The 27484-nt window shown below is 33.3% G+C and overlaps 1 protein-coding gene across 1 annotated transcript in view; it reads left to right on the forward strand.

Moving 5' to 3' along the window:
* LOC133183123 (uncharacterized) overlaps positions 1-26345 on the forward strand; it is a 39406-nt gene extending 13061 nt beyond the window's left edge. The window contains exons 7-17 of the mRNA XM_061318088.1: positions 399-679; positions 1093-1351; positions 4700-4938; positions 5362-5491; positions 5830-6024; positions 12855-13013; positions 14092-14260; positions 21319-21469; positions 22641-22896; positions 23362-23458; positions 25632-26345. Coding sequence (XP_061174072.1) covers positions 399-679; positions 1093-1351; positions 4700-4938; positions 5362-5491; positions 5830-6024; positions 12855-13013; positions 14092-14260; positions 21319-21469; positions 22641-22896; positions 23362-23458; positions 25632-26019 — 2324 coding nt within the window. The 3' untranslated portion in view covers positions 26020-26345. The remainder of the gene's footprint in view (positions 1-398; positions 680-1092; positions 1352-4699; positions 4939-5361; positions 5492-5829; positions 6025-12854; positions 13014-14091; positions 14261-21318; positions 21470-22640; positions 22897-23361; positions 23459-25631) is intronic.
* Positions 26346-27484: the final 1139 nt, after the last annotated feature.

Genomic DNA, 27484 nt, shown 5'->3' on the forward strand with positions numbered 1-27484 from the left:
TATTGAGGGGTTTTTGGTCAGTCCAATTGAGGTCAAGAGAAGTCTGACTGTATATACAGTGAAACACATGCTTATTATGAACTCCTTGTTAGGGTAAATCATGTTAAGTTACAAAGCAAATTAATGTTTCTGGATATAACAAATTACAGATAGTAATGAAGCATTTGGATGTGGTAGTTCACTTAAATCAAGTTTTAATGTATCTTCGTTTGAAATTGAATTAATTACTTGAAGGGTTTTTCTTTTGTTTGATACAGCATCAAGAATTGTATTAGTGGAAGGAGACTAAAATTGAAATCATAAGTCAATACAAACTAGAATATATTTATCTCATCACAAATATGGGCAATATTGAGTTGCAATTGATAATGAACAAAAAAAATTTTTTTCTTATGTAGAGGTGGTGTACCCTCCATCAGGTTCCTTAATTGCCAGTACAAACCGTGGATCCTCTGTCAACACGCCCATCCAGGTTAACTACACCATTACCGAGGACCCCCTGGATACAACTCTGTCCGCTCTTGTTCAGTGGTCCAACCCTCCCATCCCTCTTGGGGAGGGGGATGCTTACACAGTGACCTGGTTTATGGAGAATTGTCAGGTTTGGGATTATTCCCCACCTTGCGATCAACCAGCTGACCATTACTCTCACACAGTGTTTTATTCCAAGGACAAAGAGGTATCTAATTGGGGGGGATGCCAAAAAATATATTGTTAAAAAGAAGGAACATTTTGTGTTAAAAAATATAGTTCTGGCAGGTTGGGATAAACAAAAAGAATACTGTTCAATGTGTAAATTGTAATAAACTAGCTATAAAACAGCTAGGGTTACAGGGAGTTATGATTAAGTTTGATCTACATTTATGCAAAGAATTCTTCACAAGGTCTACTAATTTGTCATCCCATTCAAAACATCTGCATTGACTCTTAACTAAAATTTCTTATTCTTAAGAATTTTAATGAATAAAAAGAAATTTTCCCCTGATAATTCAATCCTCAATTCCGAATGATTTATTTGACATTGTTTCAAGCTGTGCCATTTTATGTTAATATCGTTTTTACCGTAAGATTTATTCTGTCTTTTTTTTTCAGCCCTCTTATGTCATCAAATCTCTGATGTATAACTCACTGTACAATGTTGTCGTCGAACTAAGCCTAGCAAGTCGGAAAACCAAGAAAAGGTGGTACGGAGAAGTGAATTTTAAGACGGAGCTCTGTGAAGAAGTGGACACAAAAACGTACACAAAATGTAACCATAACTACATTGTCAATCAAGGATCTGCCGTTACGGACCCAAATAAGGCTGGTAGTAGTTGGAGCACAAATACGGACACTGTGGATGATGAAGAAGGTATATTACTACTGACAAAGACTTACCTTGCAAGTTTTCAGCTTTTCATAATTTGTAGAAACTCTTGAATTACCTACGGGAAGTCATTTTAAAAAAAATTGTTAAATTGTATTGTAGCAAATTTTGAGTTATACATAGTTTTTCATGTTGAATCCATGGAAGGTAATTTACTCAGAATAGAAGAAAAGTTAATATTTACAGAATTTTTGTGTTTAACAGTTTAAAGGCTTTATACTGAATAGATCTAGCAAGTACCATGAATATTTTGTTTTAATTCTCCCAATGTCATTTAAGAATTTTGTTTGGGTTCGATTCTCTCTCTTTCTCTCTCTCTCTCTCTCTCTCTCTCTCTCTCTCTCTCTCTCTCTCTCCATTTTCCATTATAGGTGTCAGCTATAAGTCACTAAAGTGCAGACCGTGGTAATTTGTTTGACCTGTTAAAAGTTAAATTATTTTCTATAAGACTACATGCCTTATCACCACATAGGAAGCTGAGGCATCAGATAAAGCTCCAAGTGTAGAACAGCTCACTCTACACTGTAATTACTAAGAGCAGTTCATAACAGGATATTTTTTTGAATCCCTTTGCTTTATCGCCTGTGAAGATAAGACAAAGTCACGGGGCTAACCTTCGAAATCCAGCCAAAATCTAGCACCTTGTTCTTGTACCCCTCAATAGAGATTCAGATAAATTCCCGTTTATCCCTAATTTTCACTAATTCCAAGGGAGGGGTTTGGATCTTTGGGTAAATTGCTTAATGCAGCTTTCGTTTTAAATCAAAACAAACAATTTTGTTTCTTGGAGATCTTAAAGATGTTTTCCATGTTTGATTCAAATCTGAGGAAGTGAGGGAGTAATGGATGGGAGAGGTTTTCTTCATCTCGAAAAAAGATCAGACCAAATCAAGTACATGTACCTGTGTCTAATAAATTCCCCTATCTCCTGCAGCTTTCTTGCATCAATGCTGTGTGGCACATTCAAAGATTTGTTCTCATATTGTACAGAACTTTTGTATTTTAAAATTTGGCAACTTTTTTATCAATTTTTTTTATAAAAATGTAAAGTTATCCTAATTAAGCTTTTGAAGATTTTATATAGGTATTGAAATAACATATAATACCTTCCTGAACATCTTTGAAAGGAACAATTGTTGCTAAATCAGTATAAATTAAATATGAAATGGAAAATAGATTTGAGATAATTCTGATGTTCTAAGAAAAAAAATTAAACTCTTAATCTGAGGTTTGGGTATGTACATTATCTATATTTGTATATGCACTATTTCATTATGCCAAAGATATTGTCATACTAAGTTAAGAAATTGAAATTGCTCTTTTTTTTTCAAGGGAGGTAATCAATTTTTTTCCTTCCTTATGTACAGTGTGTATGTATGTAATATTTCAAAGAGAGGACAAAGAGAACACACATGCATTGAAGGCGGTATTGATCTATCATAAAACCCATAAATCAGTCAAAATATCTCATATACAAGACAAATCTTGAGGGAGGAAGTAACTGGTATGTGAAAGTTATTCAAGTACACTATTAGAAATGATGTATACACATTGTCAGTATTACTGTATTACGTACAGAGGCGATAAAAAACAAATAAAGCTCAGCAAGAAAAATCAACATTAATAATTAAAAAACTCGGTTAAGTTTCCTCGGCATCAATCACTAGATCGCAAATGAGGAGGATTTTGTATGTGGATATAAGACAAGAAACGATGCTTCATCTAAGGGGTATTGCTATGATTTTAGTAATGCCACCTTTTCCCCCCTTCTTATAAGAATTGTCGACAGTATCTCTGATGTTTGATTCTAAACAATCTCATGCCTAAAGAATATGTGATATAAAAATCTAACACCCACTGAGGAAAGAAAATAATACTGAGATCACCATCAATTTTTGGCACCTTCTGAAATAGCATTACGTCAGTGGTACTGTATATTGTTTTTATAATGATGTACCCCTTCCCTGCAGATTAACGTCGTCTGCAAAATCTTTTTTTCCTTCCATTATTTTTAATATTGTAAAGCAGGCTTCTGTTTTGAAGATAATAACGTACATGGTTGAATCTTAGGTAAAGGAAAGAATAAGAATGTATGTTCATAAATAACTAAACCCTATCTAAGCAGTTGAAAGGGAATTCATTTCTCTTATCTGATACCAAGGAATTTTCTTCAAGAAAAGAATCAACAGAATACATTTAAATGACGTAGCAGGTTTCAGACAGCATTTAGGGCATCAAAATCGCTGTATTGCATGCTAAACAATAATTCTGAATAAAGACTGTAATTTTGTGAATCTCAAGGCATTGCTAATATTAGAATTGTAAATAAACACAATCAGACATAGAGTTTAGGTCCCCCCTGTAGCTGCATTATCGGACTATGTTATCTATTATTAACTATTTTGTCTCCACGAGTCCGGTGGAAATGAGTCCCACGATTCCTTGACAGCGTATATTATTGCATGTCATCTTTTTTTGTTTATGACGGTCTTGCATGTTGGATTAGAAAAATAAATGCATAGGATTAAGGATTAGTGAACTTAAAGATTTTCAAACCCAGTAGCCCCTGGTTGCATCCTGTCTTGATATGATAAGTGTATATATCTGTTGCCTCCTTAAAGAGTGTGTTCTCCATCTTTAGACCCTGGTTCCACTGAACTCAGATGACGTAGAGACCATCATGAAATCCACTCACGTAGACTTCCCGTATACTTACACTGCACTTCCTCCCCGCATTGTTTTATCTGATATTGCTCTTTACATACAATCATGAATTAGATTCTCACTTAGAAAGGGAGTTTTTTCCTACTTTTAAAGTACAATGCATGACCAAACACCTGACATTGTTCTCAGTTAAAGATATCTACTGGAACTTATTCAGTGATGTTACTGATTACACTGTTGTTAGGCCAGAAGTGAAGATTCAAAAAAAAAAGAATAGAAGATTTTAACCCAGTTACATTTATTGAACATCAGAATTAATATAAGTGGTACAGAGTTTAAATTGCTTTTTCTGGTCTTACACACTGTTTTTTTTTTTAATTCATAGATCAAATCCCAAGACAATTAATGCAGTTTCTTTAATTTACACATGCACATGCCATAGTATATATAGGGTAGTAATGTCAACTGCAGATTATCCCACCACAACAAAATGAATTTTTTAATGTAAAAATAACATTTGCAATAACACCTCTCCTTCCTTTTCCCAACAAAGTAACAGTTTGATCTGTTACTGTAAGTTTTCTTGGACACTTTCTATTAAAACCTGTTCGCTTATGTAGTTAGTTAAAAAAGAAGAATTTTTAAAATAAATATGGCTTTCTTTTTCAGACCCTTTGGTTTGGTACCTAAACATTGTGTCCATGACATATGATATTGATACCGATCGTGTGACAGCAAACGTCTCCTGGACAGTGCCGTACAATACATCATACATACGAGGTTACTCGGTAGCCTGGAAACTTGTAGATACAGACTCCTATAAGCTGGACTCAAGCTACAAACACACAGTCACCAACCAGAGCTATTATGTGATGTCCTTAGACCCCAATAAGGAATATGAAGTTCAGGTATGTATTTACTTATTTTCATTTGATTTTGTAAAGGACAAACATTGGAAGCCAATAGTGAGGAAAAAATGGCTTATGACTGGTCTTGACTTGAACTCAAGGTCATTTAAACAAGGTCAGATCACTGACTGCAGAAAAAGTTTTAAATTCTATTTGATCTATATCTTTTTTATGGAGGAACATTGGAAGCTCTTGGTTGATGTGGTATGTCATGCATTTTGCAACATAATTGCTACCAACAGCAAATTAAAAATTGCAGTGGTGATGGTTGGGGAAGGGGGGAGGGGGTTACGGGGTTATTATTTTGTGAGCTGATCCTCAGTACTTCTAGTCTGTTTATGAAAAATGAAATCTTACTAGTAAGAACTACAAAGATATTGAGGAAATCTTTGTTATGATTTCAATGTTTATTTTTAATTTTAGGTGGTACCTGTTTTCAAAGATAACAATGAGGGCTCCTTCATAGGAAACAACCAGGAGAGTGAACGTTTGATCTTTAACACTACGTGGTACAAGTCCATGCCTCCAACTCCCAGAACGGGGATGAGAAGAGGTACAGTCACGCACAGTTATAAAGAATATGCTTAGAAAAAAAATTACACTTACAGTCACACTTACAAAGAAATTGATTTTCATTCCCTGTAGTTTTAAAAAAAATATTTTGCTAAGTTTTGGACGTTCCTCATGTCATGTGTAGACAAAGTTTCATAATGCGCTAATGCATGTCATTCAGTTTATCTGCAAAGCCTTCCTTGTTATGACAATATGAAAGTCCAAAATTTAAATTCAGTGCTTAATTGATTATTATGTACTACATTTATATGATGTACATGTATTACCATTTTTTCATTCTTTGTGTCAAAGAGGAAAATTCTGTTCTACATTTTGCAGATCAACCAACAGTCAAGCAATCCAAAATGCAGGGGGTTCTGGATAAGGTGATCATTGGGATTGCGATGATAGCCAGTATTACTCTACTTGGACTCATCATGCTCTTTGTGTACAAGAAACGCCATAGCTTCAAAGACATTATAATCACCAAGTCAACTGTCGCCAAGAGCAACAGCTACAAGTCCAATGTGGGATGTAAGAACCATTTTCTCATTAATGTTTTGATATTTTTTTGTCATTGCCAACTTGTCACATACTGTAATTGGCAAAAAAGACTAGTATGAGTAGGAAATTAGAAAAAAGAAAGTGGAAGGGGGTGGGGGGTGGAAAAGGTTGTTTTATGCATTCTCTTGAAAAGATTGTTTTATGCAATCTCTTTTACTTCAATAGGTTTCTGAAAGGAGTTTAAATCAATTCACTATGAAATATGAGGGGTGATCAAAAAGTTCGTGAACTAATTGAATTACTTCCATAAAAGAAATAAAATTAGGTTTTGGTGTTTATTATTTTTTAAATAAGTCCTTTCCGATTTAATGCACATCTGCCTCCGTTCTGCCCATGCGCGAATCACGTGATCCAGGAGGTCATGTGACATGCTCCGTAGCGTTCTGTTCACAGAAGTTAAAAGATTTTTCCGAGTCTCATATTTCTTACCATCCAAGTTATTTTTTATAACAAGAATAGTCCATTTGTCACAAATGGCCAAATCTCGGCAATAGGATGGTTGGATAAGGATATCTTTTCCCAGAATGAGCATGGTAACCATCACAACCCGACTCCTTTGTCTTGGATGCGTTCTTTAGCCATTGTGGATAAAGTATGTGCGCCTTGTTTTTATCATATCTCATATGTTTAAAGTCTAATGTAAATGATATTTTAGGGATTTAATAATTATATTATTGTTAAGATATTCAACTATTTCTCTAACTATAACTTGGTGATCTTTCATGACAAATTGCTCAACTTAGGACATATCTATTCCCCAGCTTACTTTCACTGGGCACCAGAACAAACGTCATTTTTAACCATCTCCCTTCCTTCAATTAATGATTGAACTTTTGGCAAGTCTTTTGTCCTCATAAACCTTCTACAAATTTTTATACACTACTGCAAAGGAATTTCCAAGATATTCATTAAACTTTAAAGCCATTCATTGCTCGAGTCAGACTGAGTCAACCATTTTTAGGTCACCTGAGTCACTCAGGTGACCTATTGCTATCTGTTTTCGTCCGTCGTCGTGCGACGTCCGTCGTCCGTCGTGTGTTAACATTTGAACATTTTCAGCTTCTTCTCTGAAACCGCTGAACCAATTTCAGCCAATTTTAGCATATGGCATCTATGTGTAAAGGGAAACAAAATTTGTGAATTTCATGGTCCCTACCCCCCTGGGACCTGAGGGGTGGGGCTAAAACCACCAAAAATAATGCAATCTTTAAAAATCTTCTTCTTTTCTCCTGGACATTAAGCAGTCAAACTGTTGGCATCATTGTAATAAGCATTGAGCCCTCTACCAAAATTGTGAAATTCATGGCCCCAGGGTCAGGGGTTCTGGCCCCAGGGTGGGGCTATATAGATCATATAGTGAAAGTGCATTATTTCTTTGAAAATCTTCTTCTCTGCTCTTGACTATTAAATAAAGTAACTAAGTACATAGTTATGAAGAGCAAGAGTGCCTCTTCCAAAATTGTGAATTTCATGGCCCCAGGGTCAGGGGTTCTGGTGTTAGGGCAGGGCTCTTTTGATTATATAGTGAAAATGCATTAATTCTTTGAAAATCTTCTTCTCTGCTCTTGACTATTAAATAAAGTAACTAAGTACATAGTTATGATGAGCAAAAGTGCCTTTTCAAAAATTGTGAATTTCATGGCTCCAGGGTCAGGGGTTCTGGTGTTAGGGTGGGGCTCTATTGATTATATAGTGAAAATGCATTAATTCTTTGAAAATCTTCTTCTCTGCTCCTGGATATTTAATAAAGTAACTAAGTACATAGTTATGATGAGCAAGAGTACCTCTTTTAAAATTGTGAAATTCATGGCCCCAGGGTCAGGGGTTCTGGTGTTAGGGCGGGGCTCTATCGACTATATAGTGAAAATGCATTAATTCTTTGAAAATCTTCTTCTCTGCTCCTGGGCAGTAAGGTGATAAACTAAGTACATAGTTATGATAAGGAGGTGGGCCTCTTCCAGAATTGTGAAAGCCATGGCCCCTGGGTCAGGGGTTCTGGTGTTAGGACGGGGCTCTATTGATTATATAGTGAAAATGCATTAATTCTTTGAAAATCTTCTTCTCTGCTACTGGAGATTATTTAAACAAACTAAGTGCATGGTTATGATGCATAAGGATGCCTTTTCAAAAATTGTGAATTTCATAGCCCCAGGGTCAGGGGTTCTGGTGTTAGGACGGGGCTCTATTGATTATATAGTGAAAATGCATTGATTCTTTGAAAATCTTCTTCTCTACTACTGGAGATTATTTAAACAAACTAAGTGCATGGTTATGATGCATAAGGATGCCTTTTCAAAAATAGTTAATTTCATGGCCCCAGGGTCAGGGGTTCTGGTGTTAGGGCGGGGCTCTATTGATTATATAGTGAAAATGCATTGATTCTTTGAAAATCTTCTTCTCTACTACTGGAGATTATTTAAACAAACTAAGTGCATGATTATGATAGGCAAGGATGCCTCTTCCAAAATTTTTAAATATATGACTTCAGTTTTTGGGGTTCTTGAGGAGAGGGAGGGGGGGGGGGCTCTTTTGATTATCTTGTGAAAAAGCATTAATTCTGTTAATTAATCATTAATTAATCCTGTCTGCTCCTTAGTGTTGAGCTGATAAATAAATTGCTTAGCTATGATGAAAATGGGAGCTTCAAACAGAATTTTTAAATCTTGTGATCCTAGGGTCAGGGGTTCTGGCATAACGAGGGGGGGGGGGGGAGGCTTTTGATAATATAGTGGAAAAGTGTTAATTCTTTGAAGTCCATAGTTATAATGATGAGGGTAACTCTTCCAAATTTGTAAATTTCTTGACCCTTGGTCTTGGGTTCTGGTGTTAGGGTAAGGCTTTGTTGAATCTGTAGTGAAAATGCATTGTACCTGTGAAATTCTTCTCTGCTTCTGGGCATATCAGAAGCAAACTGAGTAAAAGTTTAAATGATATAAGTAAGCATATTTCTACCAAATTTTTGAACATCTGGACCATTTGTCTAATCATTCTGGTCCTGGGCAGGGCTCTATTAATTTGTATTCTACTGAGAGAAGTTATTCCCCTTTTCCATTCACCTTTGATAATTAATCACTGCAAATAATGTATTTGAAAGGTTAATAGAATAAGATAATTATGCAAGAATGTTTATCGTATAATACTATAATTCAAAAAGTACTTTCTTAGTTTTAATAATCAGGTAGACCTGTAAGTAATAGATAAATAAAAATGAGACAAAAATAACTTATCTTATTAAAAGTTCTTCAAAGACCATAAGAGAGGTCAATGCTAGAGGTCTTAATATGGGTTTAAAAATAGTACAGAAGCACTAATAGTTTGTTAATCGTCTGCATGGTGATAGTGTTAAGTGGGGGACAGATTAGAACTTAATTTATGAGTTGATACTGAATACTAGACTAATTATTTTGTTGATCCTGATCTTCCTACTTCTCTTGTTTTAGGGCAACAAAGCTTCATCTATCAGTGTATTTAACTTCTAAATTGTTGTATTATACTCAGGTGACCGTTAAGGCCCTTGGGCCTCTTGTTTGTCACAAGTCATCTACATATTGATGTCATTTTCACAATGCGACATCACAAACATGGAGCAAACATAACGTAACATCTGCTATCTATAGAACATGTTTATGACTATGTGTATGCCAAATTTCATTTTGATCTGAATTGTGTTTTTGTAAATATAGAGATAGTTTGCAAACTTTTTGATCACCCCTCATATAGATATATGTATAAAAGATACTTATCTTCTTTTTTTTTTTAAAGAAATAAAAACTACAAAATTATTTAAACCTTAGAAGTAACCATTGTAAACTAACCATACTAATGAGTTTGGTATATGTATAACTTTTTGAACTTGCATTGTAATGGTTAACAAAATTAACACTGCTACGGAAAGTAGAAATTTTGATATCAAATAGGTTAATTATGTAATATTTGATATATTTCAACATTCATGGGTTATCAGAAATTGATGAAATATGAAAATTGGATCAAGTCAATTATACATGTATAATTAATCATATTCATATAAAACATGCTTCATCTCAATAATTACAGAAATACATTGTGTGTAAAAATGATTTTTACTTTTACAAATGTGGCATTTACCGAGTTCTGACACTTATTTTCTTAAACTGACTTCAAAGTTCACACTTTGAGAAGTAAACAAGATAAGAAGTATCGTCTAAAGAAGAATTCATCAAACTTCATCGCATGCTTTCCTGTATCTCAGAAATATTCAATGTATGTAAGAATGGTTATTTATGTTTACACTGCAGACATGCTACAGAAGATGAACTAGGTTTCCTCATCTGCAATTGATGAGTTTGCTGTTGAACTTCGATATTTTCTTTCTATGTAAATTAGATGATGAATTTTAATTTTCTAGAGCTATTAATTAGGGATATTGATGGTTGATCCTAATTGTTGGATTTATATGTGCCCTACTTTACTTTGAAATTCATATTTCATCCGAGTTTTAAGAGATTTTTTATGAACATTTGTACCAAGGAACAAAGTTTTTGCAGATGAGAAGATATTATGAAATCATTTCAAAACACAAATGGAATTGGTGAATGTTACAGAAAATATTATCGACAAAGATCAGACAAGGCATATAATTCTTTGAAGATCATAAATTTCATTAGAGAAAAGAAAAAGGCAAGAAAAATAAGAATCCTGGCAATTAAAAGTAAGACACAAAGAAAAAAAATGACATTTTCTTTTATAAAACTTGAAAAGTCAACACTTCATCACACATCTAGATTAACTTCTACTTGATTTTCTATATCTGTGACAGTCTGCAGTCAGGAAAACAGGAACTCTCTATTTCTGGAGGAAAGGCTCAGGTGCTTTCTGTGTTGCCCGTCTTAATATTTTTCTCAGTTGAGAGAAAAAAATTAGAGATTCCTTTGTTGTAATTGAAGTCCTCTTGTTCTGGGATTGTGATCATTCTGTTACAAAAGATGCTACACTTCAAGCATCTAAGCATGGCCAAACCCTGTTGGTTAGATCATATATTGTGGCAATTTGAGCTCAGATTCTGTTGAAGGAATTTTCATTTTTTTGCCATACATCCATTGTTTGTGTGGGGCAACAGATTTCCTAACAAGTTTTTTTTTTCTCTACGTATTATTTGTTCTTCTTTTTTTTTTCTTCCTTTTTTTGTGGTCTTTTGAATATTCTTAATGAGAAAGCTTTGAAAGTGTATATAAGTGAATTCATTACTAAGTCTTAGGCATTATTTTTCTCGTTTTTTATTCATGCAGCTCCATGTAATTAATTTTGCTCACACTGTTTGGAAGGGGTCAGTGCATTATGCACAAGAATTAGGTTACTGGTGATTTGTTTGTTTGTTTTTTTCATATAAATGTATATAAATCTTCCCAACCTGTATCCTAAAAAGTAATAATTCAAAGGTTAAAAGTTTTAGGGGATATTCTAACCAGACAGACTCTTGATGGATAGGAGCTTAAAAATCGTGTCTCACCACCTTAAGATCAAAGTTTTGATTTCAGCAAGAAAGTATTACAGAAATTAATCTTGTGCCTTCATAAAGAGGATACAAATCACGTTTGTCATCCAACCATGTTTTTGGCACAGGGCCTTATTAACAGAATTCAGGTGCTTTGGCTCTCCAGTTCCTTTTCCTGCTCGTGTAATTTTACACGAATTTAATTGTCTTGAATTTGGTGGATCCTGGAGAGCAGAGGAAGTTCTCGCTTCAGTTTTCTCCCTTTGATTTTGGCAGCGACTGATAAAGGTGACCTAAGTCACCTAGAAGCATGTTGATTTTAGTGTTCTTTCTACAAAAAGAACTTTCATTTATTATGTGATAATTATAGCAGAATCTTTTAAAACTTTGGCTTCTGTGGGGTTTTTTTTCTCCTTTTTTTTCAACTTAATATATTTTTTTTATTTTAGGGAAAAAATGATACTGATTTTGAAATATCTTTAGGAAAAAAATTAACTGGGTGTTTTCAAAATTTCTTTAAAATTATGTTTTTGAGCAATTATAATCATTGAAATCAATGGGTAGTTATTTTCGCTTGTTAGAAACATATTAGACACTGAGCATTGCAAATTATTATGTCTTTCTCACAATTGTTTGTTTGAAAACATGGGGAAAAAATTGGAGTAAGCCTGGCACATTCTCATTAGTTTCCTCACTTTCTTCCCTAATCACTAAATACCCACAAATGATTATTCAAGAAGCACAAACAAGGGTTTTCATTTACGCAAGTCTGCTTGAACAACATTGAAAAACACACCAAGTTTTCAGATCTTAATTGAGTATAGTTTAAAAAAAGTCGGCAGCAATATTTAAGTAAATCCCACATTAATGGTGTAAGAAAATAATGGTCATCAGTTGAGTTAGTCGGGAAAGCTTGAGAAATTCTGTTTCGTCATCAATTTCCATCAGTGTGTTTAATAACTTTCAATAAGAAAATTATATAACATAGTAATACACTAAATTTCATGATGATTTGTTGAACAGGAATAGGAATGATATATATATAACTCCCATGATTGACTTTCAAATTCAGATATAAAATTTATTGGCTATAAGTTTAAAACAGGGACAATATAGAGAAAATTTGTTTTTTAGTATTTCCATGGAAAACTAATTATCCTAATGATGACTTATAATACAAGTTATCAAGGATACTTTTATATAATGAAGTGCATCAAACAGCCTAATGCCGATCAAAAGCAATATCATTTAGAATACACAAGTTAACAATTAAATGATACAAATACACAAGGTGTTTTTTTTTCTGTACTTTTTCTTTATTTTACAGGTAAGGTAGATTATTCTAATCAGTTACTGGTGATTAGCGATGAGTGGGAGTTGGATCCTCGCCTCCTCAAATTCAGCAGTCCTATTGGCCAGGGGGCATTTGGGAAAGTGGTAACTGGTTACTATGAGAACCAAAGAGTAGCCATCAAATTAGTGAGAGGTGAGGCTGGTCACCATATAGAATTAGCTCAGAATCAATTTTTATGTTTCCTTTGTATATAAAGTTTCTGGTAGGAACCAATATTGGTAGATTTCGTGGGTCACGCTTTACATCCCCGCGAACAATAACTTTGTCAGTGTCTTCATAGAATCTTCTGTATATATATATATATATATGTATAAGTTATCCACAAAATCACATCCCCATGAACCAGTTAAAGTGAGTTGTCCATGAACATTGACCCGACCCCAATGAATTAAAATGATTCTCTAGTATATTAAAAACAAGCAATATTAAAGTAACTTGCATTTTCAGATAAGACTCAAAAGGTCTTATTTGTTCAGCTACTTATAATACACCTTTATCTAAAATGTCATTGAAATCCATAAACTTTTTGCAAGTTTTGAAGCAAGGCAGTAAATGGGTAAAAATATGACCTAATAACAACTAGGGACAAATAGATAAAAATTTCTCTGCCCATGGAAAAAAAAAATCCTCTGTTTAGTTGCTTTTTTCTTTTCTTTTTTCTTTTTTTTTTTTTTTTTTTTTACATAAACAGTAGTTTTAAATCATTTGAGGAAACAGGTGTACGAGTGGTAGAAATAAGATAGGGATATACAGATAATTTTTAAATAAATGACATACAACACAGTCTAAATGATCCAGTGGAAGATTACAAAATGATGATTGTGAACTGGTAACCTGGAAGATGTGCCTCAATGCATTTGTTCCTATCTTTTTTTTTCCTTGTTCAAAGATAAGAAAATCTTATCACAAGAGTTTGATTTTGATAGTTATTGTCACGTTTACAATTTAGTCATTTTTATGTTTACTATCTTAAAGGAGTAAAACTTTAATACAAGAAAGCTAGGTTATACTCGAATGTATGTGAGCTTAAATGAATACATAGTCTTTCAAAAAGAATATTACATGTATATTTACTCTTCAATATCTCATGTAAAATGGTATGAATGCAAGGAAAAACATGATTCAGAAAACTGTATGAAATAAATAAAGATGTATATTTTTTACTTGATGGTTTTTTTCCCACAAAACATTTAATTGTTGAACTTTACAGATAGTGCACCCTTATCCTACAAAGAAGATCTTTTGGCTGAGATCAACTTGATGAAAAGAATCGGTTCTCACCCAAATATTGTGTCCATGTCAGGGGCCTGCACTCTGTCAGAACCCATAGCTTTGGTGATGGAATATGTCCCCTATGGAAACCTTCAAAATTTTCTGAAGTAAGTACCAATCAAGCTATTTGTTAAGACATTCTTGGCTATTGGGGTTGATCAACAGTTTGTTTATTTTTTTATTTATTTATTTATTTTTTATTTTTTGTTTGTTTGTTTGTTTGTTTGTTTTTGTTTTGTTTTGTTTTGTTTTGTTTTTTTTTTGGATGCATGCATTGCAGTTTTATTTGTTTATGATTTTTCATTGGTCAGTGTATTTTAATAGTGCAAAATGTGCTTTAAAAATGTTAACTTTATGTGCATTTATGAAAGAACAGAATACATATAGTTGCATTATAAATGATGACTTAAATGATGCTGACCATGACTCTTAAATTATTCTTGGAAGATTCTTTAGGCAGTAATTGGACATGGCATCTTTGTCTGTAGACTATCTCACTCCGGGAGTGTTCCACTTAAGTACTTTGTTGAAAATTCATTACTAATTTAAATGTATCATTTGAGACCTGGGTCCACTCTAAAAAGAGAAGCTACCTTTGAAAATGTCTTTGATAATTCCTGCCTAGAAGGGGGTCTCCCTCTCAAGTCAAAGTCTGTGGATATATTGGATGTTTGAAGGTATTGATTCTCAAAGGCAGCAACTCATATTTGTTTCATTAACTGGGACCTGAAATAAAAGAAACTGTAAAAAAGCAATAAGACCCCTACCCAGGGAATTTCTCCAATATGGTTCAGGTGAACTTAAGAATGTGGGTCAGTGAAGGTGATTGATGAGGTAATTGTAATTGAACTGAGGCATTTTTAATTAAGCAAACACACAGTTGTAATTCAAATTATCTGTTGTGCAGTACTGAAAAGTAATAGAAAAGTGGCACTTGCAGTAATTAAGGGAATAGAAACAAGGAAAGGTTCTGTATTTGAGGTGCCTTATCTATGGCAGATTACCCCACTTTCATATTGCAAAAGCTCAGCCACTGAAATCCAGCCTGGTGCAGTATATGTTAAAGCAACACTGGTTATCCCCTACTGTTTGACTGCTCTGCTGAGCCAGACAGGCAAAGAACCCTGCCTTGATGCACAATTCTGATATCAAAATAATTTTTAGCAGATACATTATACAGGATACATCAGCAGATTACATCCTAATCAGCCATATGATTATGCTAGGGGGTTATATGGTGGTGTGCAGTTTTTTTGCCTTTCTCTGTTTTGCACTTGGGGCCATTATCACCACAGCAGGCCATACCAGTAACACATGACCCTATAGCTGATAATATTGCCCTCCCCCCCTGCAGGGCTCGGTGAAAACCTGATGGCCATCTGATTTTTCCTGGCTTGAGATTTTTATATTGTAATTTTTTAACACTTTCCCTAAATAATTTATGTGTTTTTTGACTGATGCCTATAGTGGCTGCTTTTATCTTTTTAGAAGGGGTAGGGTTAATTGATCTGAAAATAAGAGGGAAGGGTGATATTTGTTGAGTTGCATGTAAAAGCTAACATGAAATAAACATACTACATGTCAAATTTACAAATCCTAGTAAAATGGTCATTAGCACTGTATTCAGGATCTGGAAGTCAAAGAACTATCATAAAGAAGAGAAATAAATGTTTTGTTGAAAAATCTTTAAAACATTGAAGTTAAGAATTGGAAATTTATGTCTAAGAGAAGCTAGAAAGTCACCAAGGCCAAATTATGGTTCTGTGCCAAGAATGACCTTGTGTTGTATGTTGAAGGACAGATGTGGCATGGAGTACATTACTATACATCCTGTCATTTTCTGCAGGATTATCTAGCACTATACCTAAAAAAAAACACAAGTCAGCCAAAGCTTATCTTGTATAGTGGGGTTCTGGTTTCTGTAGATTTGAGTTGTAAACTTCCTTCAGTTCATCATCTTACACCAAGGTCACTTAAACTTGTCAAACCATCAATTTACAAGGGTATAGGGTGGTGTAACTTAGACCACCTGGGTAATTTCAACTAGTCATGAGTACGGTACTTTTCAGTATTTGGTTTAAGAACTATATTTTTGTACGAAGAATTACTTTATGCAAAAATAAATTGCATTTTTTTTTTATCTATTGTTGATCGTACGTTTATTTTCTTCAGCAATAGTTGTTTAATGGAATATTTATATATGACAGTATCCAAGAAGAGGCTTCAGCAACCATTGTTCATGAATACATGTAAAAGTCTTAACATAAATTTGTTATTGATGACAGGCTCTGTGTATTTTGAGCAAGAAATGCCCCCAGCTTTTACAGTAAAATTAGATTTTCTTTAATGAAGCATTTTTATGCATCTTTAGGGATTAATATCCCCAACGTTGAAGTCATGAATAGGACTCAGTTCTACTTGAGAGTTGCCATTGATTCTGATTTTAGAATTATATTTTTCAGTTGAGAGCAATTGGTTCTTAATTGGTGTAAATGGGTTCACTGAAGACTAAAAACTTTCAAATCTAACATTTTATTTAGGAAATGCATGAAATTTGCATAACGAAACTTGCAGGGGATCTTTAAAAAAATACCTTTCCAAATGCTTTGCAATTTAAGAAAATAAATTCAATAAAATTCAAAAAATAAAGAGTTCCAAGAAGACATAGGTCTCTGAACTTGAAAATGTAGTTGCAATCTTTGAACTTTTGAAACAGAATGCCACTCAGAGAACTACTTAGTATAATTTATATACAATGAAATGTACATATGGTACATAAATCTGCATGTCCTTGGAATAGCCTGTATCCATTTATACATTACATGTATTGGCCAGATATTTCTGTTGATTGCCCAGATTATTTAGAGTAGGAAAAGACTCAGAAAGTGTTTTAACTGAACATAAATTGATGGGATCAGTAAATCTTAGCTATAGGCAGATGTACAGTAATTTGGCAACGGTGCCTGTTTGTTTGCGTATATTGTCAGGTGGAAGGTAGCCATCGTCTATTATATTCCTGTCATAATTTTGTCTGTGAAAAAAAATTTTTTACGCAGAAGATGTTCCTGTGTTATCTTTATAGCTTCTGATCATGGGAGCCCCTAATTTCATGCATAGTTAGAAATTATGCATTGTCTGTAGGGCTCCTCTGTTTTAATCAATCTGGTTCCAGAATAATTAGCTTTCATTTTACCTTTAACAATTGGCAATGTATTTATGGCGATTGGACTTGTTTCAGAAAAGTGATTGAAAGTATTTTTTCAGAAAGATAATGAAAAGCAAAAATGCTGAAGTAATTGTTCTTGAAGGTTCAACAAGTAATTAAGCATGGGTAAAACATTTTGGCTTAACCCTCGGTTTTTTTTTTTTTTTTTTTTTTTTACTATGCACTTTAATGACTGTGCAGCCATGTTTTGCATGGTTGAGGAGTTTTGAACTGCTACTCGATGACATATTACCAGGTACCCTTTATCTGTTCAAAGTCTGCACTTAAACTTAAGCTCACTAACATGTGGTAAAGTCATCTAAGACTGGGAGCATCAGTGCACAGGGCTTGATTTTGTTTGTCATGTAAGATGTACTACAAGAACAAAACAAATCTTGAATTTCCTATGCATCAAATTGACTGTATTAGACCCCCTGTGTAATTTATTGGACTCTCTTGAATTGGCAGCTGTTTTGGGGATAACATTTTAAAAATAGAAATATTTTCAATCTAATAAAATGCAGACTTATTAGATCCATGCATAATAAACTCCTCTTGCCCTGAGTTTATACAGTGCTAATAAAAGAAGTATATTGAAGTATTTTGAATGTTGCTAAACAGATCATGAATTGCAAATCTTTCTCTCTACTTAATGCTAATTTTGACATAATAAACAATACTAAAACAAATCATAAATACTTTCTTTTTTTAACTGTAAACAATAGGAACATTCTCTAAATAGATAGTGGGAGTGAATGTTAGCAATTGACATCAATTAATTGGTCATTGTAACAAGGTTATATATTGTTTTGTTTGATGGATGCTAGGAGAGTAAAAGGAGAGCTACATCATTCTCCTTGTAGTGGTAGCATCCCTTCTTGCTCATCAGCTGTCAGACTGGACAGTCAGCCAAGGATAATCAAAAATTAACAAGACTCATAAATCACTCAAGCTATGGCTGCCTCTCTTATGTACCTCACACTCGGTGCAGACTGCAGAAGGTGTAAGATTCGCCTTTATGATATCTGATGGCTGGCACGAGACCCTGTCAGCACACTGCACAGATATGACAAATCGGGGTGCTGAATTTCATTAGAGGCAGAGGAGGGTTCCAGCTTCCGAGATTTCCATGCCATGCAGAAAATGAGCTTTGATTTGAAAGTGCACATTGCTATTTTCATGACTCGGTTAGCATGTGGTCATGCAGTGTACATATATATTTCTTATGGTTTACTTGGACCGTATTCTAATTAATACATTTTCAAATTTACAATTACTGGACACACAGAGCTGAGCAAACTGGTTTAGGGCTTTAAATCCTTAGAACCTCACCCCCAGCATAAGTAACCCATTCCCCCCTCCAATCTCAAGAACAGGATAGATTTCCATATCATTCTAATGGAACATACTATGTAGTAGAAAAATCGGAAAGAGATACAGTTGATTTGAATTTACCATGTGACACAAACTTTTACTTTATGTGTATATAATCCAAAAGAGCCCACAAACTTTTGTCATGTGAAGACAAGATAAATGTTAAAGATGTCAGCATGCTAAGATAATTATTAAAAAGTTGATTTTATCAATAAATAAATCCGTAAATCAATAAATTGAATAGGATTGAAAAAAAAGTTAAATTTATGAATCAACAAAGAAATTAAATCTTTTTTTTTTCTTTAACATAAAAATGAATTTAAAATAAACTTCTATATCAATGGGGAAAAAAAAATTCAAAATGTGTTAATGCAAAACTGATGTGAGGTGTAGTAGTCATTTCTTTTTGTAGTTTCTGCTTTCCAGTTAATTAAGCAAGTATCTTGATGATTCATAAAAAGAAAGTCCAAACATGTAGTTTTTGAAACCTGCATATTCTAAACTTTGATAAGAAGCCCAGAGTGCAGTTAAGTATTCATGCTTGTTAATTTGCTTGAACAATTTCAATGCAGGACTAGGGATGGCAACAAATATTCGAACATTCGAATATTCATTCGATGAGTTGATATTTGAATATGAATTTAAGATTCGAATATTCGGTGTTTTTCAGATTTCATAAAAAGAAGTAATGTGATTAATAAATTTTGGAATTATCCCTGTTTACTTTACTAGCGATAAATTTCAATCGCCTGATTTCTTTCAGTACTTTCTTATCTTATGAATCTACTAAATTACATGTATTTTGTTTTGAGTAAGGTGTTAATGAATTGTACAATAATTTAATGCTTTATGTATAATACAGAACTTACTTTCATAGTTTTCATAAGTTAAATACGATCAGATCTAGAATAGAGGACAACAAAATGAAAACCTTCTTTGAATGTCTAAAAAGTGAAGAGTATACATACTTATCTAAACAAATTTAATTGATCATTAAATGAATGTCCGATATAGAATTAGTCTGCAATTAATATTGTAGAGGGCTCAATTTCAGAATAAATGTGTAAATTACTTGATTATCTCGGGTTGTACAAAATCCTGAGTTTTATATTCATTATCGGGAAATTAGTTAATTACCTAGGAAAATTGTCTATGGAAATATTTGATTATATTTTAAAAACATTTTATCAAAGATTATAATCATATCTCTTATTAGGTAGATAATTGTAATTTATTACATGTATTGAAATCTGAACAGTATACCGTTACGACTATCTTGCCTTTGGTAAGACGACTGGTTCCTCAGTTGTATAGCTACTATATATACACGTTTCATTTGTTGAAATTATCCCTTTCTACATTTAAATCAATTGTTTATTTCAAACATTGACAAACATCAAATGGAATTTTATTGTACACCTACAAAAGTCTTCATACAATTTTACTTTCAATATAAGTATACCTACGCTAAACCTTTCATGAAAGAAGGATGATGCATATTTAAAATAAAACAGATTTTATTTTTTTTATCGAATATTCGAATATATTCGAATACTTTCATTGAATATTCGAATATGAATTATTGACAAAATTGACATCCCTATGCAGGACACAAGGAAATTAAAAAGGAAGGAATAGAAAAATTAATCCTTTAATGTCATTAAATTCTACAGGTTGAGCAATAATAGCAGATTTGACAGAAGGAACTTTTTTTTGTGCAAAAACTTTCAGAAATTGCACGTTGTAGCATAAACATTGCCATTAGATGGCTACTAATAGCGCTACTGTGCCATGTTGATGTAAAAAAAAATCTTTTTTTTTAAATTTCAAAATGTAAATGTAATTTGAAATCCAAATGTATATCCTTAAAACTATATATGTACCTGTTAAAAAGTAATAATGCAATGTATTAGATTACGTAATAATGTACATTAATGTAATGAGATCTTTGAGCTCTTTTAGATCTTTATTTTGTAATGTTCTTTAATCAATGCATCCCTCTTGAGTTCAAGTAATACAAAAATTTTGTCTAGCAGTAATTTGTTTCAAGGTTTTTGTAATTGAAAACTGGAACAATTCGAACTAACAAATTTGAGCAGTTAAATCAGGCCGAGGGGCTGAGAAAATCCTGCTTATTAGGAACTTATTTTTGTAATCTGTCAGTTGTTTACTTTCAGCTTCTAGATAAATATCAAAAGATTCCTAGTTATTATTTGAAGACCAAGTCATTTTAATTCTGAAGTCTTCTGATTTTTGTTTTTGTCAGACATTGATAATTTCCTACCTAAAACCTCCAGCCAGTTGTAGATTCTTTGATAATTTTTCCTGTCTGTGTTGGCTCAGATTTTGCCAGATGTAAAACATCAATTTTAGAAGAATTATTTTTAATTACTGCAGATATTTATAATAAAGATTATCTAAAATTAAGTAAGTTTTTTTTGTGGTTTATTATACCTATTGACTCCTTGCTTTCAAAATGCTGATCGAATGTCAGATACTCTTGAAAATGGGTGAAGCATGTATTAGCATTTGGAACTCAGAGTGTGCTCACATAATCGTAGCATTGTCTTATATTTTGTCTTGCAGAAAGTGTCGTTTAGAAGGGGATTTCCAGAAGCGTATAGGCCGTCCCAGTGAAGTGGTATACTCCCTAATGGATGAGAGTGGGGGTATTGACAGTGGTGTTATAACTCCAGCGGACATGTTGTCCTTCGCCAGACAAACTGCCATGGCAATGGTTAGTTTACATGTACTTTAACTGAATTCACATCAGAAAATTATCTCAATTGTCTAACATGTAGTGCACACTGGTCAATTTGATGTGTTCTTGAATATTATAAAAGGATTTTATATATTAGTTGAAAAAGTTATAGGTGTTCTTTCATAATTTTTATGTCCCATATAACCAATTTTAATTGACACATTATCATGATTGTGTTCTGTTCTTACTAGGAAGCTTGTCTTTTAATCATATTAATGATGAGGTATATGTATAACTTTTTCCAATATCGAAGTTTAACACTTTTAGCTGATTGACCTACATTCCTTAACCACAATTTGTATGAACTCTTGAGAATTTCTCGACTTAGCTTTATCTCATCTTCATTCTAACCTCAAACAAGAAAATCTCCAACTATCAAACGCACTTCACAGTACCAAGGGGACATGCAAAGCTCATCCCTATCAGTGTAGCTTAAAATATAGGAGAGGTGCTGTTGCCAAATTATGTCTTCAGCATTCTTAGACTTGTTTTGCCTGTGATCTTGAAAAGTTTTACTACACATTCTATCAACAACAGTGGAGATAAAATCAAAGCAATCAAAATACCAGGCCAGATCTTCCCCAAATTCAACCAAAATATTGGACAGAGGCTGTTTTAACATGTCTTCCAAAGTCATGCCTGCCAACTGATATTACATATTTAGACTGTGTTTTATGTTTGAGGAATTTTATCATATTTTTATCAAACTTTGAGTATCCTTTGTTTGATTTTATTGGGTTCATGAGTTCACCAGAGACGAGATGGTTAAGCAATGAGAGCTTTTTAGATTTATTCAATAGAAGTTAGACAGTTTAGGTTCAATTATAGAAACTTGTATATGAATTAGGTGCATTAAAATACATGTATAATGTATATAATTTTTAGCAAAGTTTTTTTCTGTCAGAATTTTCATTTTTCAGATATATTGATACGTCACTAAAACTAAATTCATGTTTGGGTTATATTTAAGTTTCTTCTTAATTGAATACAAGTAACGTCTGTTCTTCAAGTTCTTAATGACTGTTCTTTGTGAGATACTAGTACACAACTAATTTTCACCAAGAAATGGAGAATATTTTTGCAAGTAAATTTTTCTTCCATCATAATTAAAAATAAGTTTTCTTAAATCAACTTTCATTTTGTTTAGGAATACCTGGCAGCAAAGAAATATGTTCACCGTGATTTAGCAGCCAGAAACGTCCTTCTGGGTTACGACAAAATTGTTAAAGTCTGTGACTTTGGTCTGTCGCGGGACATTTATAATGACAACCAATATCATAAAATAACCAGTGGCAAGCTTCCCCTCAAGTGGATGGCTATCGAGTCCCTGAGGGACCGCATCTTCACCACCCAGAGTGATGTCTGGTCCTTTGGCATCTTGATGTGGGAGATCATCACAATGGGTAAGAGAAACATAGTGCATATTTAGGAGGGTTGCAATGTTACGTGCATGTAAATACATTATACATTCAATAAAAACACAGATTTGATTCATTTTCTGCAGTGATTTTAAATTACATGTTTAAAGCAAACACAGCTACTTGAATAATGAAATGCATGTTTTTATGTTACGTGCATGTAAATACATTATACATTCAATAAAAACATAGATTTCATTTTCTGCAGTGATTTTAAATTACATGTTTAAAGCAAACACAGCTACTTGAATAATGAAATGCATGTTTTTATGAAAAAGTTATATACAGTCAAACCTCGTTATCTCAAACTTCATGGGAGAAAATTTACTGTAATTTTTAGGATTTAGGATTACAGTAATTTTTAAAATTAGTAAATATTTACTGTAATCCTAACAAAACTGCTTAACAATGTCAGGTTTCCTTGTCAATAAATTGTTTTATTTTTGACAGGTGGCTCCCCATACCCAAACATAGCATTAGCAGATCTTTACTATGTTCTAGCCAATGGATACAGGATGGAGAAACCCAGTAATTGTTCATCTGAATTGTAAGTAAAAAAAAATGTATCTAAAAAAAAACATTTTATTACATCATTCAAATCATTAGAAGCAGATGCTGGAGGTCATCCCTCATTATCAAGGTCAAACCCAGTGTTGTTTGGTTCAGGCAGTGCATTATGGGTAAAGAGGCACCATACTGGCCTACTATCATCTGAAACATATATTTTTATCTCTATCCTCTTTCACAGCTAATTGGATTAGGGTGTTTTTCAATTGCTGTGTCTTCAAACATTTCCCCCATCTGCGCTCAATGACTTTAGAACTGGTTTGTTTACCTTGTCAGCTATCAAACAGTGTATTAGACCTCTTCAAATTAACTCAATTTGATTTTGACTGATGAAAATTTTGGCAGACAGACTGACAAGGTGGGGGAACTATATCCTCCTTCTACACAGGAAATGTGATAAAATTTCTCAGCAGGTGTGGATCCCAACAAAACTCAAACTATGTATGCAAATCTCTCTACTGAAACTATAAATTTGTCAGTTGTATTGTTCTTTTGTTGTCAGCATTGAAAATTTTCCAGACAGAACCTCCTTATTCCTCAACCTCAAAATGTCACCAGCGAGCGTTTAGCACAAATTATGTATCTACCTGATGAGCTGTTATGCCCCTATTTTTTACTTTGTTTTGGCTGCTGTTTCTGCTAATTTCGAGCAGTTTTTCCCCTCCCTTTGTCAAGGTCACCTCCACTCAGCATCATTTTCTTGTACTCTTCATCTCTTATCACCCCTACATGTATCTCTCTTCCTAGTTCTTCTATCAAGGTCTCAGTTTTTTGGGGTCCACTTTGTATCAGATCCTTTGCCAAGTGGAATGTTTTTGAACAAGCTGCAATCACATTGTAACGTAATTTGGCACCTTGAATGTGCAATGAAATATGGGGTCATAAAGATGTTTGATTCATAAGATACATGTATGAGAAAGGGTTCACAGCACAAGGATATGTATTTTATGATGATCAACTTTATTGCTGAGGGAAATCTGATAATGCATTAAATTTTTATTACATAAGAGTAATAGACATTACATAAGCATCGAATTCAGACAATTTTAATAATATAATGTAGAAGAGATTTCATTTATATATTCTTATTATTCTCTCAATTAAAGCATTAATATCCTTGAGATATAGACAGGATGCGAACAATAAGATATATTTAAAAAGAAAATAATGCATAAATGGTCACGCCCTACTATGATTTTCATCAGTTTTAGAATCTAAGTTCTTTTCCGGTTAATATCTTAGCATTTTATCAGTTTGTTTTTTGGGGCTTGAAATAGACTTCAGGTTGTGAGTTCGTGGGATATTTAATTGTAATGAACTTGTATCTCCACCAAGGCTTTTGCAAACAGGATGTAGGTGTATATTGGATTAAGATAACATGTACATATACCTATATGATAGCACTCTTGTAAGTCCAAAACAGTCAAACCCACTTAATATCCAGACACCTGCTTTGTTATCCCATCTTTTCTATATATTGCAAAATTAAGGCAAATCATACTACAGAAGAATTCTGTTAAAGAGTGAAAATAAAAATTATTTTTGCAGCATATGGATTCTTAAAGCAGTTATCCCCCCCCCCCCTTTTTTTTTCAAAAATTTCAATAATGAAGAATAAGGGAGCATATATAGAGATTGACTTTTTTGCACTCTTTAGATATGTCAGTCATTTGAAATTGTGCAGACGTGCTTTAAAAAGACATGGCTGTACATAGGATCAAACAGTTTATACTAAGAGGTGTTATATTTTTCTTTATCTAAGATACTGTTGTGGGAACACGTTTGTATTTACTTAGCTCTGTCAACTCAGGGGCAAATTCAAGAATTTCAAAGATCTTTTATCTGAGTATGTGATATTTTTGCTTTAAGAAATGTTGTCTGCACTTGCATTATCAGTATTTGAATGAAATACTCGAATTTTTCCCTTTATTTTTCTTACTGACAAAACAAGATATGTCATGGTTTTTGAGGGGTATTTGATGCAAAGCAACTGATCAAGCAGGAGGTAGAATCTCAACAAAGAATTTCAAAGCACTTATCTGAAAAATGTGACCAATGCAGTAAAACTCAAAATTAAGATTAATCATTCAGTGATTGAAAACATTCATTAGTTTTAGAGTGTGTCAATTTATTTTTGCAATACTCCTTTTTAGATATACCATCATGCGTCAATGCTGGATAGAGAGTCCATCAGAGCGTCCTAATTTCACAGACCTGAGAGTTCAGATAGAACAGTTGTTGTCCAGGGATAGAAATTATTTAGATTTAGATAATATAGATGCTCCATTGTCAACATCAGAAAGCAGTAGTTCACCTAAATCTGATGATTCGGACACTATGTCTCTGCTCAACACAAGACCATCTGCTCACAGAGTTATTCCTGGGCAATCATCACGGAGACCGGGAACCAATTCACCGGGTACCAGTCGATCTGGGACCCAGAAAACAGTTACCATAGCTACAGACCCAGTGACTGTTGTGTGTATTGAGAATTCAGATCAGTGGTATATGAAAGGGGCAGAATCAGAAACCTCATCATAGCTATAGAAAAAATCTACTTTTTCTGTTTTCTAGTATGAAAAAATTAATGACACTGACATGAAACTGCACAAAGACGTATATGAATTGAGGGAAACATTCTCCTCAGAATGTGCAATAGTTGTCTTTATTGTTGACTTTACCATGAAGTGAACTGCTCAATATTGTGCAGTAATTATGGACTGTGATAGCCCAGTGTTGAGGAACTGTGTTCACTGTGCCAGCACTATTGTGCTTATGTGTGCTTCGAGCCAGTGTACCAGCTAGCACAGCACATTGTGTGTGTGCTTCTAGAAACACTAAAAAAAATCATCTTTAACGAGGCTTGCTGTGATTACGTTTATTTTTAAAAATATGTCATTGTTTGGTCTGTAAATATTTATATATATATATATATTTATATTTTGCAATAGTAATTATTTTGTTGTTGGAGGAATGTTCTCCATATGATGTGTTTATTACTATAGGGCCAGTACATTTTTTTACACCACATCCTACATAATTAACAGTAGGTTTCTGAATTTTGGCAGTGTTTGACCCGGGTTTTTTCCCCCATTGATTCAGGGTCATTTCAAACAATACTAATGTGCTGAAGAATAAAACATTTACCAGAGCTAGAATTCAATTAAACAAAATATCTATTTGCCTTTCAAAAAATGTATGCAAATAAATGAAAAATTAAATGTAACTCAAAGTACATGTATATAGAACTACATGTATACCATATTCACCCCAATCATCCCTGAAAACAAGCATGTCCAAATTACATTAAACAACTGATTTTTTTCTATTTGTTCAAAAAATGATAGCATAAAATTTATTTAATATCATTACTTATGTTTATGCATTTAGATTTATAGACTTCTTATCCAGAAGTAATCTGTTATTATTTCCTTTTGTAGGATTGATTCGTATCTGATCCTTTTAAAATGTCTATACATGCATCATCATATTAAATGGTAGCTCTCTATTGATACCCATCTTTTACCGAATTTATTTCTCAATGGTTCTTAGTTTTAACAATATTTTATTGACAGTTCCGCAAATACACTTAGTACATGTATAATAAATGTAGGAGGGAAATTAAGATTTGAAAAACAATTCATTTTCAAATGCAACAGTATGGTGTTTATGAGGGGTGAAAATGGTAAAGTTGTTCAGAATTAGGAATTGCAAACATCCTATTGAAGTTTAATTGCTTGAATGAGTTTTACAACTGTAATTTTTTCCAAGTTAAAAAATCATGTTATTCTTTGAAAGTGCAGTGCCAATTGATTAGTGACCTCCTCACGCTTGTAACATTTTTATTCATTTTCCAAAATTTTAGAAGTGGAATTCTGTTCATATAGTGTCTTCATAGTCTTTGAAGAATGTTATAAATAAATCCATGCATTTGCCCAGGTATAGTGTATTATATTGTCATTGAGTAATTTAAGTATATAAAATACAGTATGTATCATACATGTAT

The sequence above is a fragment of the Saccostrea echinata genome, unplaced genomic scaffold, assembly GCF_033153115.1.
Source record: "Saccostrea echinata isolate AGI-Se365-2 ecotype Australia unplaced genomic scaffold, CSIRO_AGI_Sech_v1 ptg000009l, whole genome shotgun sequence".
In the NCBI taxonomy this organism is placed as follows: Eukaryota; Metazoa; Mollusca; class Bivalvia; order Ostreida; family Ostreidae; genus Saccostrea; species Saccostrea echinata.